Genomic DNA, 19,047 nt, shown 5'->3' with positions numbered 1-19,047 from the left:
GCGAGTTGTCGCTTCGAAGAGGTATGCCTTCCCAGGAACGCTTGGTCCCCGTAGTAGGAGTGTCTGTGTTTGGCTCCATGTGCAGTGCGGAGTAAAGTGGAAGAGCAGCGGAGAGAAGATATTCTGGAAGATCGTCATTGAGTGCGCTTAGCCCGTTTGAGTTCTTATCGATAAGATAAGACAGGTAACCCAGGCTCTTAGCAAGAGAATACGGAGTACCTGGGTTGAATACTTCTAAAATCATCGGTCTACATGGAAGGTGCTGAAAGACAAGAATTATTGCAACCAATATATACAGAGATGAGTGGTATAACGATGAAACATATACATTGCCTCACTGCCCAAGAAATTTGTACTTGAGCGGCGCATCGCCAGGCTTCAATCCCTTGACAGTAACGAATTGGTCATCGCCAGGGACAAGGTCAATCGCACTGTCGCTGACACGGACATTCTCTCGCTCCTCGAAGACTAAACACTTAACCGGTTTGCTGGCTCTCAATTCGAGTATCTGCTCGTCTTCAACGTCAGAGATCGTAGTAACCACCAGTCCTCGATCAGAGAGATCGAGATATTTGAACGGCTGTGGCCAATCGACATCTCGAGCCACAAGCTCGCCGCCTATCCACACTCTAGCTGCGAGGACATGTGGTTCATCGACCTCATTGTTGATAACCCCGTCCAGGATGTTAGTGGTGCCGTTAGGTGCGATTGTCACGTCTTCATGGATAACGGCCTCATGGATCTCAAGACCAGTTTTGATGGAGATGAACCTCAGTTCCACCTGCCCAATTTGCTCTTTGCGCAAGCTGCTGACGACCCACAGCTCGTACTTGCTGGTTTTCGGCGGTACCGCGTGAGATACGCTCCAGTCGTGGTGCTCTCGGCGTACGCCGATGGCGACTGGTCTCAAGACGCGACCGACAGCATAGAACGCAGGCTTAGGGCGCAAAAAGTAATCCACGATGGCCCAGGAGATGGTGGGCCAACAGTCGTTTAATTGCCAAAGAAGAGCGCCTCCGCAATGTCTTTCATCTCCCCACTGGCGGCGCCATCCGCGGTACCCGAACATCATTGTTTCTGCTTGGACGACTTGCGTGAGATAAACGTAGGTCTACTATTGTTAGCATGATATGTCTGAGCCTCTAGATAGTGGCACCTACCTCCAGGTCTGTTGCTGTCCGTAGATTCTCTACGAGGTACGTGGCAATCCTTCGCTCGTGGCCATCCGCTTTGTTGTGGAAGTCTAGAACGTGCGATTGGGGGTATTTGTCGGCTTCGTTCTCGACAAAGTGGTCAATCGTGGCAATGTGAGGGAACGCCTCCATTCCGAATTCGCTGTTGAAACGGCCTCCGAGAGTGTCGAATATTTGGTATTTTTCCTGGGTGCCATGCCATACTAATGACGTTGTTAGTTAAGAGCATGACGGTGTGGCAAGCCGGTACTTACCATTCCATTGATGCATGTCGCCAACTGTTGGGTCAGAGGTTATTTTGCCGTCGCCCCAGGGACTACCAGGATGGTAGTATATTGAGGGTATTATTTTCTTGACAGCTCTTGGCAAGAGGTGCTCGTAAATGTAACGGGCCGGGAAATCCGTCTTCAGCCAGCTGTCCGGATCCTTGTCTTCGTAATTGTAGGTGAGACCTCGTTGTTCCTGTACCTGATAGTCCTCGTTGTTTCCGACCCAGATAACGATGGAAGGATGGTGACGCAGCCGACGCAGGTTGTATTCGGCCTCTTTCTCAATCGACTCGAGTAACTCGGGCCAAGTCGGATAGTTACCGCAGCCGAACATGAAGTCTTGCCATACCATGATGCCAACCTCATCACAGGCTTGATAGAAGCTCTCGTCCTCATATATGCCTCCACCCCATACCCTACAAGAATTAGATGGGGTTCAGACGCTCAAAGAATGGAGACCAACATACCGGATCATGACTTGATGGCCGACAGCCATCAACTCAATCCATTTACGGTAACGATCCGAAGTGATGTTAGTCAAGAGGCTATCAGCAGGAATCCAGCATGAACCGCCGCAGAAGATATCAACACCATTGATACGGAAGAAGAACGATTTCCCGTGCTTGTCTGGCTGCTGTATGACTTCCGCAGTCCGGATCCCGAACTTCTTCGCGAGTTGATGGACTTGCTCTTCGTCTCTTCTCAGAGATACCGAGATTTCATATAAAGTTTGGTCTCCGTAACCATTCGGCCACCACAGAGAAGGATCTTGCACGGCGAACGTTGTCTTCGCAACGTTGCTTTCAAACGAGACTGTCTCCGTCGCGATTTCCCGGCCTTGAAGGCCCAGCGTGAAAGTCGCTGTATACGAGTTGTTTGTGTCGCTAGTTTCAACTTCTGCAGTGGCATTAATGCGAGCTTTTGAATGATCGTTGTCCAGGTCCACCTCTGTCCAAAGATCCGAGAGTCTTGCGGAGTAAACTTCAAGTCGCACTTCTTTCCAGATGCCTGCCGTCATCAGCACTGGACCCCAGTCCCAGCCCCAATGATACTGCGCCTTTCTGACGCTAAGTCTCGCAGGGTCTCCATTAAAGCCAACCCATTCATGGTCAGGATACTGTTTTTTAAGTTCACGAGCTCGAAGCAGGGCACAATCAAATTCGATCTCCAGTGTATGATCTCCTTCGGTCTCCAGAGCTTCAGTCACGTCTACCCTATGGGCAAGGAACATGTTGTCGCTCTCCAAAATTACGTGCCCATCGAGTTTGACCTTGGCAAGAGTATCCAGACCATCAAAGGCTATGAATATCAAGGATCCGGCTGGGACAGTCGGTTTTTGGAAGACATTCCGATATGTCCACGACTTCTCATTCACCCATCTAGCGCTTAATTCGTTGAAGCCGATGAATGGATCCTTCAGTCTTTAACGGGTATAAAGATTAGCATCCTGGAAGAGCATCGGTGATCGAGATGTACGCACTTGCCGTTTGCTTGTAGGTCTTGCTGAACAACAGAGGGGACAGTCGAAACTGGCAACCAAGCCTCAGGAGACTGATCATCACTGTCTCTGAAGGTCCAGCCCGAGGAGAGGTTGTGCTGTTCGTAACCGACCATCTTTGCTCTTCTGCGCAAGTAGCAGTGACTCAATTGACAGAACTATGGCAGCGAAAGAGAAAGATTGAAAAGGGACCGCAACAGTTTTAACTGTCTAAGGTGGTTTCTCAATGAGGGGATAATTGCGCAACTCAAAGGAGCCAGCCATTCTGAACATTGTAGCGACTGTCCCCTCTTTCTGCTCTGATAGTGCTCTGATGAGAGCTACACGGGGAACAGGCCGTGCCTCAATTGTCCGCTTAACCTGTTTGGGAAGGCGCGAGAAAGGCACCTCCGCTCCATATCCGGTTAGACTGGACCTCGGCTCTTTCTCCAGAGAGTCTCCACACTCTTCAACCTAAGGTCCGGCATCTTTTCGCCTGGGACACCTGACGATTCCAGGATAGAGACCTCTATCGCGCCAGATATCGGTTCATTCCGATGCCCATGCTCCCTGGGTCGCTGTCGATTCCACGGATTATGGAACAATGCCAGAACATGCCACCTGCCCTTCTCTCTGCCATGGTCCACTGTTGCCCCGCATGGTGGACTGTTTTGGGAACGGCTGTCGCTCCGTCAAGCTCCTGCCGGCGTCTTCTTCAAGACGAGTAGGTAAGCAATGACCCTGCGGTCCATGAATAAAGGCTTCCGAAGTCCAAGCAGTTTAAGCCGAGCTTTGCCTGAAATTCCACTGCGGCATTCCCCGGGTTCAGTACCTGGTTAGCAGCCTCAAAACAACCTTGCAATCTCTGCCGAAGAAATCGTCGAATTTAGGCGGAAAGCTACAACGTGTCTACGCTCGCTAGTATGATCTGATCTTACCTACCGTCGCTTCGACCATGTCCCTCGGGCTGTGTCAGACTCCGGATTTCCTATTCACATACGTTTTCTGTGAAATGATGTCTTGTCTGGTCAGTCTTGGCCACGACGTTGGCCTAAATTAGCCCAAATCAAGAAACTCGGTACAAAACCGCCCACCAAACACAAGGAAGAACTGGCTGGGACCTGCCTGAGATAGCGCTTTTGGGTTGATCGTCTTAGCAGTGATTCGACGGACGGGGTCAGTGCTACAGCCTACCCCTCGTCGCTTAAAATGATCCAGAAATTTTGGAGCCACTAAGCATCGGATGGTCTGACAGTCTAACGCTCAACGGCAAGCCCCTACGGTACTCTTCCCTGATTAGCAAGCCACTCATCATTTGCGAAGCTGGGGAAGTCTGTGGGCCACAGTCCTTCATCACGGCTCTTCCGATCATCGTCAGACAATCACAGAATGTGATTCTTGCGACCTCTGCGGCTGGCAGATGCGGTAGCATAGCAAAGCAAGCCCTTGGGATACATCCCTCGGTCCGTATGGGCCGGTATCACTTCTTATCTTCAACCATCTTCCGGTCTAGAGGCGGAAGGCCAATAGTCCAGCAAAATACCTCTGTGAACCTCATTGAGAACCATAAGCACAGCATCCTTCTTGTGCCATGCTGCCTTCGGGTCGTCCCGTCTCACAGCAAACCCCGAATCCTCCGACAGGAGTAATCCATCCACATCAGGCAGACCTCCGCTGTTCGAAGACCAAAGTCTACGGAGTACAGCATACGCTGTCATTAGCGGATCCCGAGCCTTGGACTTTGTGGATGGCTATATCAGAGCCACACCAATTTCACGCCAAATCCCTGCAATATCAGCCTAAACACCACGAGACACCATCATCACAGGCCGCCACGGCGTCAGGTTATGTTCGATTGGATTCTCCCCTCCATGGGCGCCAGCATCATTGGCGGCATCGCTACGACTATAGTGTCTCTGAGCCACAAGTGTGTGTCTGAGCGCTCGGAGCCCAGGTGTCAACCCCAGTCTCACGAAATCCTAGTATCCCTCGTGATGTAGGGTAGGAGTATTCGGTACATTCTGAGGTAAGGCTGACGCTTTGCTTCATTTCGCGCGCGATTTCAGCAATTCGGCCACTGAAAGACGACTGCCAATATACATGGCAACGGCACTCGAGCTTTCGTCTCACTGCCTAGTGGGGTACGGATGATGGTAGTCCGTTGGTATACTCTCCGCGCTCTTGCTGGAGATATCGGATCAACCATTTGCAATGCTCTCACAGTCAACTTTTTTGCATGTCTCTTGTTTCGCCACTCTCATCCTTTTTTCCGGGGCCGTTCTTATGTCCTCCCTGGTTCGTCGTATGAAACTGCTATTGTATAAGCGCAGCAGCATTCAGCATTCAGTGGGCTTTATGGACGATCCCTTAATCTCTCTGATCCCGTGAGCGTATGGGATATGCACCGTAAAGCGACTACTGCAGGGCTAACATACATAACTGTGACCTAGTTGCGCAAGCTCAAGTTCAGCACCATGCATTGCGTCTCCTGCATATTCTCCAGATCTTGGAGAGGAGAATAATCGCGCATAGCCGTGGATGATAGGCTGACAATATTCTTCATTCGCCACCCCCAGGATTTCTGCGACCGCTGGGTCCTGAAGAACTTCCTCTAAGTAGGCATGTATACCGATAATCAAACTCGAGAAGATCATGTCAAAGCCATCCTCGATGAGCTTCAGTATAAAAGTGATACCTCCTCAGGAGCCATATGCTTAAGGACGCCGCTTTTCGATCCGTCTTCGCCCGAGAGAGAACTCAAACAAATCATAAAAATGCCATTCAGCTGGCCAATGCCTAAATTGCTTGGCTTCATTTCGATGCATTTATTCTCAAGCGAGGAAAGGACGATTAGGCAGCGGTCAGAAGGGCCGGGCAAGCGGCAGGAAGCTTACGACCAGTCAGACTGCAGTGCTAGCACACTGCCGGCAGCACCATCTTTCCCCCCTAGCAATAACACCGTGGTGCAAGGATGGCATCCTCATCATCCCCTGCGTACCCTTGTAAAATTACCATGATTATGGGCCACTTGGGGCACGAAACAGGGATGGGGCAGGGCAGCCTCAGGTAGGGCTATCGTCGGATGCGGGATAATCGCCGGCATCTTGTGCTGCATGATTGATTGCGGGGAAGACAAGAATCCGCATGAGCCATGAGGAAGAAGAAGTGACAGACGAGGGACCGAGGGGCGCTGGCGATCTCCAGGGACTGGCCGTTGACAGGAATAATCCGTACCAGTCGTATTCTTATTATCCACTCTACCTTTTCCTCTTGTTCGCTGGCTCCTCCTCAGCGCTACCTGGGCTATTTTTCCTCCCCTCTTTAGCCTGCTCCCCCGCCTTTTCCAGACTTGTTCTTTCCCTGCGCTGGTGTTGTGCCTTTTCTACTTCTACAGCACCACCCACACTTCTCTCATCGTACCATGCGTGTCTCTTAACAACCCTGATCCTCTGCGCCTCTGGTCGATTTTCACGCACCCCCTTTCTCAGGCTATTGTCTCTTCATGTGTCCCCCATCATTTAGCCATGTTTCATACCTTTGAGGGCTTCGAGAACCCGGCCGCTTCGACTCCTGCCCGCACAGGTCGGGAGAGGCAGCCTTCCATCGGTCGTCGCGTTACCACCCTTCGTGCCTGTACTTCCTGCCGCCATCGCAAGATCAAGTGCGACGGTGAGAAGCCCTGTGAAGCATGTAGGTGGTATAAAAAGGCCGAACTCTGCCATTATTCCGACCCTCGTCCTTCCCGGAGGTAGGTGGCTGCTTTCCGCCCTCTATTCTCCGTGCCTCGGCTCCGCAGCTCACCCTGGCGCTTGAAACAGGCATGTCGAGAAATTATCTACGACGCTAGACGAGTACCGGACTGTCTTGGAGAAGCTCTTTCCCGGCGCGACCCCTGAGGCCTTGGCTAATTTACCACGCGAGAAGCTCGTGGAGACGCTATCTCAACCTCAAGCGCAGGTTGCAAGTACAGCAGCCCGTCAGCCATCGCCTGCAACATCCGCTTCGCACGATGCACATGTTTCACCGATCTCGACAGAAGATGGCAATTTGGAGTCACTTCAGGCTATGCCTGAAGAGTCCAACGATCCGCGCAATTTGAGCAACGAGATCGCGAACATGATTTCTGACGATGTCAACGCCTTATCGCTCTCTACGAGAGGTCCATCCTCATATCTTGGCGTCTCATCTATTAACGCGGTGCTCAAAACGATAGTGTGGCTAGATCCAGGCTCTGCCTCGTATTTCGCCAGTACGCCACCAAGCGCTCGGCGTCGAGGCTCAGTGGCAGACCTCTCCTCATCAGATGGCCAAGCGTGGCCTGCCCATGATCAACCGGGCACGCCTCCTCAGGTCCATCTTCAAGTCCCTGAATCGCAGCTCCTAGATGCCTACTTTACCTATGTCCAACCTTTGACGCCGATTTTGGACGAGCAATCGTTCCGGGAAACATACGCTGCAGGGCACCGCAAAGATGACCGGTGGTATTGTTTGTTGAACATTGTCCTCGCCATGGGCAGTATTTGTGCTTCGACTTGCGATGATATATCACACAAGATATATTACTCCCGATGTAGGGCGTACCTGGATCTGGAGTCGCTCGCGTCAGCTCACCTAGAAACTGTTCAGACTCTTGGGATCTTAGGGGGGTGGTACCTGCATTATGTCGCGCAGCCGAATCTCGCCTATTCCCTCATGGGTGCCGCTCTTCGCATGGCTGCCACCATGGGCCTTCACCGAGAATTTGCCGAGCAATCCGATACAACTAATAAGCAGAAGGCAGCACAGCTTGACCTTAAGCGACGCGTTTGGTGGACACTTTTCCTCATGGATTGCTGGGGTGGTGTGACTCTAGGGCGCCCGACCATGGGCCGATTCAGTCCCGCAATTACGGTCAAGCTTCCTCATTACAGAGAATCGGTAAGCAGTCTATCCACAGGTTCAAACATCGTATGCTAATCGAGTTAGGGAAATGTGCTCGATATTTTGCCCCTCCTTGAGAATGTTCGCTTTTGCAAGATCAGCAACCAAATACAAGATGCGCTGGCAGTATCTCCGTTGACAAAATACAGCGAAATCCTCCACTTCGACACGCAACTCGTCGAATGGTACAATAGCCTCCCATATATTCTCAAGGACCATGAACCATGTCCTGAATCTATCGCGAACACCCGGGAGGTCACGAAATGGCGGTATCACGTTCAACGCATCCTCCTCTACCGTCCCACGTTATTGAGCTATGCGATGCGGCGAGTCCCGTATATTGCCCTAAGATCAGAGGAGCGGACAGCGATCGAGAGATGCAGAGAGATAGCCGAAACCGCCATTCGAGATATCTCTGCTACTGCAAAGACACCCCAAATGTCAGGCTGGAACGCCGTGTGGTTCCTCTTCCAAAGCACAATGGTACCCCTCCTAGGACTATTCATAAACGACAACACCGTGACAGATCCCCGGGCTACCACAGAGGCCTGCCAGGCACAGGTTCAAGACGCTTTACTCGTTTTTGCGCGGTTACAGCTAGCAAGTCCAACCGCTAGAAAAACCCTCGACGCAGTCTCCAGGATTTTTGAGGCCAGTAAACGTGGCCCCGGCACGGCTGCCGAAACAAACAGCATCAACAGCTCTAACCTCTCCCCTACCTCACTTCTCATGGCACCTAATATCCTCCCATCTCAGAGTGATATGGGGCGAAATTTTATGGTCACCCACGAAAACGGGTTTACCGACCCGTTTCCTCCTTCGACCATGGACGACCCTAATGGTCAGTATCTATGGGACTTCCTCAGCTGGAGCGATACAAACTTCGTCCCAATGGGGGATATGGAAAGCATCAATGATGGGAGCCTACTTGGCTCCGATGACAAGCAATTCAAGTATACAAACACCGGCTTCCTTGGAAATCAGTTATCCGAACCACCTTTCTTCACCAGTCCGTCTATTCCATATTACTCTTGCTGATCGCACTTTATCTGCTAGTGTTCCTGTTCTTTGAATATTGGACCCTCGCTGGCTTTCTTCATTACCTTCTATCTGTTCCCTTTACTATAACCCTTATTATCACACGGCGCTTATACCCTCGCTTATATATATTTATCTTTTTCTTATACCCGGACTTCGATCTCCGCTACTGTGAGCTGGTTCTCTGAACTCTTGAACATCAAAGACTAAAAAATGTATATATATCTAGCATATGACAAGTACTGATGATATGAAATACTTCATACCTTTCAGTTGCAATAGATTTTAGCTTGTGATATACGTAGAGAGCGCTGATCATGATACTGCTGAGTCAGCAGGAGTTGAAGATGCCAAAATGCCCAGAATTTCTAGCGGCTCCCAACGACAAGGCTGGCGACGATAATAATCGTTCGCAATGCCAGCAAAATCCTAGGCTTCAATTGGGTAAAAGATCTCGATGACATATGCCTAAAGGAATTGTTACGCCAGATTCAAATCTTTGGCTTTAAATTGCACTCGGCTTGCTACGAACTTGGCGGGACAAGATCCCTCGGGCATGACCTGGCCCATACTTGAAATTCCAACCCATTAGACGCACCAGAAGACAACAATGGCTTCAATCTTCAAAAGTCCGTCCGCGATCTACGGCGCGGCAATTGGCCTCCGCGTCATACTTCTATTCTACGGAGCCTGGCAGGACGCCCACTCAGCCGTCAAATACACAGACATCGACTACATGGTCTTTACCGACGCCTCGCGCTACGTATCCCAAGGCCAGTCTCCATACGCCCGAGACACATACCGCTATACGCCCCTGCTAGCATGGATGCTTGTGCCCACGACCTGGGCCATTCCAGGCTTCTTCTCCTTTGGCAAGGCGCTCTTCGCGCTCTCGGATGTCCTCGCCGGCTGGCTAGTCGCGAAGTCCCTGGTGCTCACGCACGGGATGAGCCCCGAGCGCGCGCTCAAGTACGCAAGCTTCTGGCTGCTTAACCCGATGGTCGCGAATATCAGTACGCGCGGCAGCTCGGAGGGGCTGCTGGGTGTTCTTGTCGTCGCGCTGCTTTGGGCCGTCCTGAATCGCAGGATTTACCTTGCGGGTGTGCTGCTGGGCCTAGGCGTGCACTTCAAGATCTACCCGTTTATCTACGGGGTGTCGATGCTTTGGTGGCTAGACGATACGAGAACGACGACGGAGACGGAGACGGAGACAAGAGCGTCGGGAAGTCGGGAGCCCGAACCCAATTCGCAAGCCACCCCCATCTCCAACGACGACAAGGATAATAGGAACGGAAACACCCCTGTCGGCATCTCCATCTCGCAGATCATCACCTTCCTCACCCCGTGTCGGATTCGGCTGGCGCTCACCTCCCTGCTGACATTCGCGGCCCTGAATGCGGCCATGTACGCGCGCTATGGCACGCCTTTCCTGCAGCACACTTACTTCCACCATCTCACGCGCATCGACCACCGGCATAATTTCTCGCCTTATAGTACCCTCCTCTACCTGACTGCCGCTTCTTCAGCGGGCGCTACGGGAGATGATGGGCCGAGCGGTAGCTTCGAGTCTCTGGCTTTCGTCCCGCAGCTGTTCCTCTCTGTTGTTGTTATCCCGCTTGTGCTGGGGAAGAAGGATCTGCCGGGTACGATGCTCGCGCAGACGTTTGCGTTTGTGACGTTTAATAAGGTTTGCACGAGCCAGGTATGTCTTCGAGCATTTACCCTAACAAAAAATTGTTGAGCTAATATAGGCTAAATTGAAATCAAACAGTACTTCCTTTGGTACCTCATCTTCCTCCCCTTCTATCTCCCCACATCGTCTCTACTTCAGAACCCGCGGCTGGGTATCACCGTTGCTGCTCTGTGGGTTATTGGACAGGTACGTCTGCTCCCCGTCATTCTTCTTTTATTTTCATCCTCCCCCATTTATCATTCATCCTATACGCCGAGATAGATTGAATGCTGATATGTCCTTAACAATAGGCCCTTTGGCTCCAGCAAGGCTACCTCCTCGAATTCCTGGGCGTATCAAGTTTCGTCCCCGGGCTGTTCCTAGCGAGCTTGGGGTTCTTCGCGGTCAATGTCTGGATCTTGGGCGTCATTGTGGGCGATGTTGGTCGATTGACCGGCACAGAGAAGGGGAAGGTGGAATAAGCTATCGCTTTCCGTGGAGCAAGACAGACTTCTACGGACGTCCATCTGCTATACTAATATTGCTTCTGGGACTGGGCGCGTAGTGACTTGAGGAAGCCTTGGCGATTGTCCTATTCGGACGGGGAGGCTTGGAAGCCCAAATGGCCGTGACAGAGTTGTATAGTATACTGTAATCTAGCACAGAGAGATGAATGAACAATCACATTGTTCTAATGAAGCTAAGCTTTTCATTATTGAGTTACACGAACTGGTCAACTATGCCTGTCAAGCAGATTTAGATTCTCCCTTGTACCTGTACCCGATATCGAATCGCCATCCGTATCATAGCGTATCATGTCTTTTGATGATGACTGCGTGGTGAGTGCGTTGACTCCCACGGTGAGATAGAAAGAAAGATAGAAAGAAAACAAACGTATTATGGTATCTTATAATCCTACAACAAAACGATGACGGTGGTTTGAGTTGGGCAGCGACCACCGAAGACGTGAAATTCAGAAGATGCTCAGATTGCTTTTCGGCCTCAGCTGCGCCTTTTTTGCTTACACTCCGTGTTTCGGGACGTCGGCGATGATGCGGTACGTTGACGCATGAATGCTCAGCGGTCTCGTGCGCGGGTATATCGCGCCCACGATCTGGTTATTGCTTCCGTACTGTGCGCAGATGCCATCTGTGAGTTTGACGAACTGTGCTTGCGGACGAGCTTCGTGGAGCGCTTCGAGAATCGGTTCGTTCCAGAGACCCGTGGCCTGGGTGTCGACGAGCTGGAAGTACGGGTTGAGCGGGGGACAAGCGGAGTCGAGATCGATGAAGCGGATGCGCATGTACTCTAGTTCCTGGTGAGTTTGGAGGCCGTTAATGGAGGCTATGACGAGTTTCTCGAAGGCGTGAATGAAGTTCAGATTTGTGATCCCGGAGAAGTCATCGAGGAACGGTAAAGCCGGGTGAAGCTTTTTGTCGCGGCAGCATGTTTTCACAACCAGATCAAGAGATTTGAGCTTTGATTTATCTTTGAGATGGGTTGCCATAAAGGACTTCGTAGATTCGAATAGGCATACGCAGACTTTGCCGGTGAATGTTAGGGATTCGAGGCGTGGGGCTACTTCTCCGAGGAGGCGACAGAGGTGTGGTGGGTTGACGCCATCGCCGAGCCAGCGGTTCTGGGTGTTGTCTTTGTTATAGAAGCCTTCAAGGCTGATGTTTATGTGAAGTAACGAAGGGGGTATGCGGCGAAGGATACCGGCGATGGTCTCGTAGCCTTCTATCTTTGGCTTGGCATACGAACAGTGCCACTCGCGAACACTCGGTAATGCTTGTGATAAAGTCGTCCAGTGCTGCTGATCTCGCATGATGTTCCACGCCCCGCGCATCACAAAGGTTTGGACGTCTGGCAGCACCGGAAGTCGTAAAAGGCCCGTACGGCCCGCAGGATCTGACCTGAAATGGCGAACCATTGGGGGTTTCTTGCAATGACCTCCTTCCAGGGTAAGGATACGAGCCCCCGGAAATACAGTCTGCACATGGAGAAACATCTCTTCTAACGTAGCATTGTGGCTTGCATAGTGATATTTGTAGTCAGCCACTGGGTTGGCATGCGGATCTTCCCACGCCATTGTAGCCTGAAGAGCAGCCATGTCCGTCAACTCCGCATTCTCATCATTAGACCTCCGTGGCAGCTGACGGGAGGTGTTTTTGATCGCTCGCTGGCCCCAGACCGGTATCCATATTTCCACATGACGAACGTAGGGTGCAAGGTGAGGATGTGCACGGAACCAGCGTGCACTTTCCTCCAGCTCATCTGCGGTACCCTTGAGTTTGACTGTGATTGCTAATGTTAGCACAAGCAGTTGACAGAAAATAAGCTACTGACCATGTCTGTAAATCCGATCCTGGACCAATATTCTCCATACTGGCAGGATCAGAGCGAGATTCGACAGAGCCTTTCGCCTCGGATGCCTTAAAGATTTGTGCCAACTCTGCGCAGAAGATTTCCCGCTAACCCCTGCAAAGGTTGATGTACGTTCCCCGAAAAGATGGTCGAGGACAGTCTCGTGTATTTCGACCGGAAGGTGCTCGAATCGAATTCTGGGCTCGTATATTGATGATGTTCCCGCTAACTGCACATCCTCCATCTCGGTATCCACAGGCGACTGGGGCCACCCCGGGGAATCCGGACCCACGGGGACGGTGAAGGATCCTTCATGGGTTGGGATTCCGGCGCTTGTACTTCGATTTGATTTTGAGCACGATATCGGATTTGAAACGGAGGAAGCTCTCGCGAGGGTATTGACCGAAACGGGCCGAGGCGGTGGCATCGCGGAGATCATGAAGGGAGGAGGAGACGGAAGTAAATCGGCGGTCATGATTTTTGTGAAATGAAGATGACCTAGAAACGCCAAGCAAAAGTCAAGATCGTCAATCGTAAAGAGAAGAATGGCTACCGGAAAACCCAAGTTAGCAAGCCGGAGATTAGAAAGAAAATGAAGAGAAAGAGCGCATAAAAAGGAAAAAGAATGAGAAGATTGAGACCATGGCGCTGAACATACTCGAAGACAGATTTGGACTGTCGTACAACCGAGCAAGTAGGCGAGAGGAGCACGAGGGCGCCGTTATATTTGACGAGGGGCGATCAGAAGAATCAACAAGTCGAATTACGCCCGGCCAGCGTGCTCCATGGTGGAGATGATGCTGCGTTGGAAGCGTCTAGTGTTGGTGGACGGAGATGAGCAGCACCGGGAATTAGGCCGTCAGGCAGCGTCAGGAAACGCGACTTGACTGGATGATGCGATCGTGTACCTAGGGTGCGATAAGGCGAGGAGAGCAGCAAAGTTGCGATGGGGTGTCAATTCGTCGGCAGGTTATGGAGGTGAAAGAGGGGAGAGAAGGCTGAGGAGACGAGATTCGAAGATCTGAAAAAAGCCTTGAAATCGGGTCAGATGATTTCACGCCGTGATGCCATCGTCCACAGCCAGAGAGTTGCAGTGTATTAATAGCAGCCCCCTTGTTCGAGATTCATTCCGACGCCTTGAATTTGGTATCACTTTGATGATGGGGCTCGTTCCCACTCAAAATTACTGTCGGAACAGGCTCGCCTGCAGCTGCAGATTGGAGGACCGAATATTCGGACTCGCTGACAGAATTCCTGCCAGTCGATCCCAATTAGTGACGAAATCCAGTTCAGGATAACCTTCACACCATTCATTTAGCGCCTGTTTATCGCTTAGCGCCCTGTATAACTGACACGTTAGACGCCTACTCCATACATAGCTTGTGGCTGAGTAACACTCCGGACTGCGTACATAGATAAGGATATATACAACAGATAGAGAGAATTAAATGGTTGGAAATCATCGCCTGCGACGAAACCGAAATTTAAGCTCATCATCACTATCGGAATCTCGCTCCTCACGGACTCGTTTCTGGCTTCTCTGCGTCGTCGTCTTTTCCGACTCCTTTCGCGCAGCTGCTCGAGGCTGAGATGGCTCACTGTCCGGGACCTGGTTGACCACGCGATCTTCATGACTTTTCTGGGGAGTCCGGTCCGAGGAGCGACTGTTGCTCACCCAGTAATGATCTCCAATACCGAAGTCCTTCCGTGCCACTTCCTCTAATGGAACGATAACAGCCTGAAGGCGGAGACGCTGCTGTTGTCTCTCATCAGAATCGCGGTTGCGTTTTCGAATGAATTTCTTGAAGTTCTTTCGTCCATTCCACCGCTCATCCCATCGTTCGTTACCTTGATCTACTGGTTTGACCGCGAGTTCCATTTCCTCCACAATGGCGAGTCCCTTTAACTTCTCGACATCCACATCTTGTATAGAAGTCTGAAGAAGTTCTTCCTCTTGTTGCCGTCGCTGACGAGCAGCATCCTCTTCCGCCTCTCGGTGTTGTCGGGCCGCCTCCATGACATCCAGCTTTTGGCGTTTGGGCCTTGGAGCCTCCTCCTGTTTCTCACGGGCGCTGGACTCTCCCAAGCTTCGCTGAGAGATACCACCCAAGCGACGTTTCATTGCAGTAGCCCCAGGAAGCAAGCTTGAGACCAGGTCCTCTTCCCCCTGGAAGTTGTCAATCTGCTGGGACGGTTGCTTGGATGGTGCATATATTGACATTGGCTGCATTTCCTCCGTAGGCTCGTCTGCTTCTTGTGTATAGACTGGTATAGAATTGATGTCGAAGCCGTCGTCGAACGCCTTCATTTTCGTGACAAGTTTGCGCACTCGAGTACTCTTGACCTTCTTTGGGGGCTGACTCACTTCCTCAGACGGTTGAGAATCAGCAACGGCTTGCACAGTATCACTTGCTTGTGGAGTGGGTGTAGGCTCAGGTGATGGAATGATCTCATGGCGTAGCGGGCGGCATAAGATCGTGGCATCGTTTCCAAGAATCGCATTGAGAAACTCATTCTGCTGAATGACCCGTTGATCAGTCATAAGAGCAACTTCATTGGCCAACTGTACGGCCCAATCTTGATTCCCAGTTTTCGACTTGAACCGTACAAGCACCACTCCACCCTCATAGTTCCTCTGAGACCCGATGCCTTTATCGCCTGCAGCATTTCTCATAAACTGTACAACCTCCTCTGGAGAAGTGACTCCCTCCTCCACGCCAAAGTACAATGCTTTTCCGTGTCCATTGGTAATTGGATCCCTCAGAATCTCGTACTGTGACTTATCGCAGAAAACAAAGGTATAGCCTTCGAAGACATTGATTCTGTCGGGATTCGGCGCGAAAGTCTCGTCCGAACCGTCAAAAACTTCTTTCCCCGGAGGCGGAAGGAACTCATTGGCATTGGGCCACGCGGCGTCAAAGTCAGCCTCTAGCGGAGACAGGCTTTCCAGATTGTCCAGGTCGCTCGGAGATGACGCATAGTTTAGGGCATCCACAAAAGAGTAATCGACGATGTATGTACCGTTCACCAACGCTTGTAGCCCTTTGGCAGTATTTCGCTTTGTTTGAACAACATGGGTTGTCACATTGATCAAGTAATCCTCGATGGTTTTGATATCGTAGCCTTCGAGCAGGTTGCGGAAGCGGGCAAGGGCATTTTTATTGCTTTCCTTGGAGGAGAAGGAGAAGCTCAAGACCTTTGGTTCCCACCGTATGCTGGAGACCACCCAGCAATGAGCAACCGATCCCGTATTTTGAGCTCAGCGAGCACTTACCGCAGCGGATGCTCAGATTTTCCCAGGTAAATTATATGCTCCGTACCTCCCAACTTCTTGCTGCTGCTTTTTATCTTTTCCCCATCGACTGTTGTGCCGGCTTTCGAGTTTTCGTCGGTAACGAGTATTTCGGATCTTGTCTTCGTTCGCGACTAGACGCAAGCAGTCAGAATGGGAACCACCAATCCACGACTTAACCATACCCCATCGCCGGTCTTGACCTGCGATACCTCGATTGTCAAATGTTTTCTGGAAACCGAGTTATTCGGAACAGCTTCTCGGACTATATGGAAGTAGCCGTTAGTAGACATGACTAGCCTTGGGCCTAAGCGTAGTCATACCGCCATCTGTCTTGTAGCGACCGAAAAGGTACTTCTTTCCGGGCCGCAGCCACAAGCGCTTGCCTTCAAGGTGTTAACACGTATATATACGGATAATCGCGCATAGTCACCTCCAAGAAATTCTCCCTCTGTGTCAAGGATCCACATGAGGGGCACAGTCAGCGCAAACGAGTCCCTAACATGCCGGTGATAATGAGCGCCAACGGTTTGTCGGGCGCGGGCACTGCCGCGGTCCAAAACGCGTGTTCACGTGACTCTCTGCCTAATGCTGCCTAGTTTGGAAGTGAAATGGAGGAACATCAACCGCGAATTACTGTTGCATTGCGCGACAATGATCTCATGGAGGAAAGAAGAGAGACTAGGGGCGATGTGCCCGTAGACGAGGACAAAGAGACTTCCGATGTTGATGAAACGCTCAAATATCAGCTCCTAGGCCCGTCCTTAACAAAGGCGGGCCAGGACTCCGTTGACCAGCAGAAGGTAAGCGAAGATCCCCTAGTGTGTCACTTCAAATTGTGACTGAGTATGAAAGGTCTCAGAAATCATCTATAACGCCTCAAAGGGCTCCAAATTCTTCAATCATGAACAAGCCCGTGATGGTGTCCTTACCGAAAAGATACAGCGCCTTCTTAAAGAGAAGTCGCGGCTTGAGAGCCTGAATCTATCTATTGATTTACGGTTGGCAGATCAACTCTTCGCCGAGCTCGAGTCAACCCGGGACCTGACCCAGTACGTGGTTCACGTGGATTGTGATGCGTTTTTTGCCGCGGTCGAAGAGCTGGATAGGCCAGAGCTGAAGACCGTCCCCATGGCAGTTGGAAAGGGCGTTTTGACGACTTGCAACTACGAGGCTCGAAAGTTTGGCTGCCGAAGCGGCATGGCGTCCTTCGTTGCGATGAAGCTATGCCCGCAACTTGTCTGCCTGCCGCAAAACTACGAAAAGTACACGGCGAAAGCTCAAGAAATTCGCGCGATACTTGCTCAGTATGACCCTCAATTCGACAGCGCAAGTATTGACGAGGCGTACCTGAATATCACAGCTTACTGCAACGAAAATCAGCTCGACCCGGAGGAGGCTGTTAGTCGTATGCGTGCAGAAATCCTCAGGACGACCAAGATCTCGGTTTCTGCTGGGATTGCAGCAAATGCAAAGATCGCGAAAATTTGTTCAAATCGCAATAAACCAAATGGCCAATTTCGCGTGCCGAACGATAGAGATGCTATCATGGAATTCATGAAGGACCTTTCGATGCGCAAAGTCAATGGCATAGGAAGAGTGTTCGAGCGAGAACTTGACTCTATTGGTATCAAAAAATGCGGCGACATCTTTGCACAGCGTGCCTACTTGGCAAAACTATTCGGCGAAAAAGCACTTTACTTTCTCGCGCAGTGCTATTTGGGGTTAGGCAGGACGAAAATTCAACCAGCCGAAAGCTACGAGCGGAAAAGCGTGGGCACGGAAAGGACATTCCATGAAATCAGCAAACGAGAAGAGTTTAGAGAAAAGCTTTGGTCTTGCGCTCAAGAGTTGGAGAAGGATCTTTCCCGAACACAGTTCATGGGTCGTACCTTGGTCCTTAAGGTCAAGCTAGCTACGTTTGAAGTTTTGACCCGGCAACATCAACCCAGAAAGGCTGTGTCATCTGCGAAGGATCTTTTTACATCCGCTCTTCCGATGTTAGAGAAACTTGAGAGAGAGATCCCGAACATGAAGCTTCGTCTGCTTGGTATTCGATGTACTAACCTCGTGAGCACCAAGAAATTCGACGCGGGCTTCTTCGGTGCCGCTGCACGGCGAAAGCCTGCGCCCGATATGGCTACGGACCTTACCGCGGACCAAGAGATCAACGCGGAAGAAGCTTTTGAGAAGGCGGCTCGTGAAGAGCTCCAGAATGAGATGCATGATTTGGAGAAGCTCAGTCAAGAGACTCCGGAAATCGAAGGTGGCCAAATCGACAATGATCCAATGTTGACTATTACAGATAAGGCGCCGGATCAACTAGCGTACTGGGACTGCCCTATCTGTTCGATGCCTCAAGTCGCGGATGACAGGAAGTTCAACGATCATGTCGACTACTGTCTGTCAAAACAAACTATCAAAGAGGCTGTCCAGCGCGATTCGCCACAATTTCAGCCGCAAGCTCAGCCGACACTTGCCAGCTCACGGAAAAGAAAGACTGCAGCTCGAGAAAGCGTAGACCGCCGGCAGAAACGTCTGTTCTTCACTTGAAAAGAGAGGCGGTACTCTCTTACTCAAGACCTGAGGCATCTACAACGCGGCGGCGCATTGGCCCTACCTCCAGGTTCGAGAGCTAGGTATGGCTTAGGTACGATAGGAGAACTCAACTCACAAGGTATCCCCTTAATAGTTCTTTTTTTCGAGCAGAGCGTGCTCTATAAACGTCGCGTGTCGGCTTTGACTAAATGACCCACCCACTACGGGGCAGGTCCTTAACGTCTGGGACAGGAGCAGGTTCAAAACAGTTGAAAACTTGA

The 19,047-nt window shown here is 51.1% G+C and overlaps 6 protein-coding genes across 6 annotated transcripts; 3 read left to right on the top strand and 3 right to left on the bottom strand.

The window, feature by feature from the left end:
* Positions 1-296: 296 nt before the first annotated feature.
* Positions 297-3,413, bottom strand: BDW74DRAFT_148005 (beta-mannosidase). The gene is made up of 5 exons (XM_073723635.1): positions 2,943-3,413; positions 1,930-2,883; positions 1,448-1,878; positions 1,161-1,396; positions 297-1,111 (listed from the first exon to the last, which is right to left on the bottom strand). The coding sequence occupies exons 1-5, from the start codon at positions 3,074-3,076 to the stop codon at positions 335-337; spliced, it is 2,532 nt and encodes an 843-aa protein (XP_073586434.1). The 5' UTR covers positions 3,077-3,413; the 3' UTR covers positions 297-334.
* A 3,050-nt stretch (positions 3,414-6,463) lies between these two features.
* BDW74DRAFT_175487 (putative C6 transcription factor) lies at positions 6,464-8,897 on the top strand (the record flags this gene model as incomplete). Its single annotated transcript, XM_073728336.1, has 3 exons — positions 6,464-6,687; positions 6,758-7,856; positions 7,905-8,897. The coding sequence occupies 3 exons, from the start codon at positions 6,464-6,466 to the stop codon at positions 8,895-8,897; spliced, it is 2,316 nt and encodes a 771-aa protein (XP_073586433.1).
* A 328-nt stretch (positions 8,898-9,225) lies between these two features.
* Positions 9,226-11,240, top strand: BDW74DRAFT_147997 (glycosylphosphatidylinositol-alpha 1,4 mannosyltransferase I). Its single transcript, XM_073723634.1, has 3 exons — positions 9,226-10,599; positions 10,669-10,776; positions 10,881-11,240. Exons 1-3 carry the CDS (start codon positions 9,508-9,510, stop codon positions 11,049-11,051), a joined length of 1,371 nt encoding a protein of 456 aa, XP_073586432.1. The 5' UTR covers positions 9,226-9,507; the 3' UTR covers positions 11,052-11,240.
* A 350-nt stretch (positions 11,241-11,590) lies between these two features.
* On the bottom strand, positions 11,591-13,411 carry BDW74DRAFT_166372 (uncharacterized protein; the record flags this gene model as incomplete). Its single annotated transcript, XM_073726544.1, has 2 exons — positions 11,591-12,867; positions 12,919-13,411. The coding sequence occupies 2 exons, from the start codon at positions 13,409-13,411 to the stop codon at positions 11,591-11,593; spliced, it is 1,770 nt and encodes a 589-aa protein (XP_073586431.1).
* A 984-nt stretch (positions 13,412-14,395) lies between these two features.
* Positions 14,396-16,698, bottom strand: BDW74DRAFT_175484 (DNA damage response protein RcaA; the record flags this gene model as incomplete). Its single annotated transcript, XM_073728335.1, has 5 exons — positions 14,396-16,151; positions 16,211-16,362; positions 16,414-16,493; positions 16,552-16,614; positions 16,662-16,698. 5 exons carry the CDS (start codon positions 16,696-16,698, stop codon positions 14,396-14,398), a joined length of 2,088 nt encoding a protein of 695 aa, XP_073586430.1.
* Positions 16,699-16,890: 192 nt separating this feature from the next.
* Positions 16,891-18,987, top strand: BDW74DRAFT_189144 (Y-family DNA polymerase; the record flags this gene model as incomplete). Its single annotated transcript, XM_073731903.1, has 2 exons — positions 16,891-17,031; positions 17,084-18,987. 2 exons carry the CDS (start codon positions 16,891-16,893, stop codon positions 18,779-18,781), a joined length of 1,839 nt encoding a protein of 612 aa, XP_073586429.1. The 3' UTR covers positions 18,782-18,987.
* Between the last annotated feature and the right edge of the window lie 60 nt (positions 18,988-19,047).

The sequence above is a fragment of the Aspergillus multicolor genome (assembly GCF_047715735.1).
Source record: "Aspergillus multicolor strain CBS 133.54 unplaced genomic scaffold BDW74scaffold_5, whole genome shotgun sequence".
In the NCBI taxonomy this organism is placed as follows: domain Eukaryota; kingdom Fungi; phylum Ascomycota; class Eurotiomycetes; order Eurotiales; family Aspergillaceae; genus Aspergillus; species Aspergillus multicolor.
Note: the sequence above shows the minus strand (reverse complement) of the source record. Positions and strands in the feature narration are given on the sequence as shown.

Excerpts from the sequence above, each read along its gene's own strand:
- BDW74DRAFT_148005 (XM_073723635.1), bottom strand. The coding sequence starts at position 3,076 with ATGGTCGGTTACGAACAGCACAACCTCTCCTCGGGCTGGACCTTCAGA. Across the intron at positions 2,884-2,942 it reads GACCTACAAGCAAACGGCAA|ACTGAAGGATCCATTCATCG; the intron begins GTGCGTACATCT and ends TACCCGTTAAAG. Across the intron at positions 1,112-1,160 it reads GGACAGCAACAGACCTGGAG|ACCTACGTTTATCTCACGCA; the intron begins GTAGGTGCCACT and ends TAACAATAGTAG.
- BDW74DRAFT_147997 (XM_073723634.1), top strand. The coding sequence starts at position 9,508 with ATGGCTTCAATCTTCAAAAGTCCGTCCGCGATCTACGGCGCGGCAATT. Across the intron at positions 10,600-10,668 it reads ATAAGGTTTGCACGAGCCAG|TACTTCCTTTGGTACCTCAT; the intron begins GTATGTCTTCGA and ends GAAATCAAACAG. Across the intron at positions 10,777-10,880 it reads CTCTGTGGGTTATTGGACAG|GCCCTTTGGCTCCAGCAAGG; the intron begins GTACGTCTGCTC and ends CCTTAACAATAG.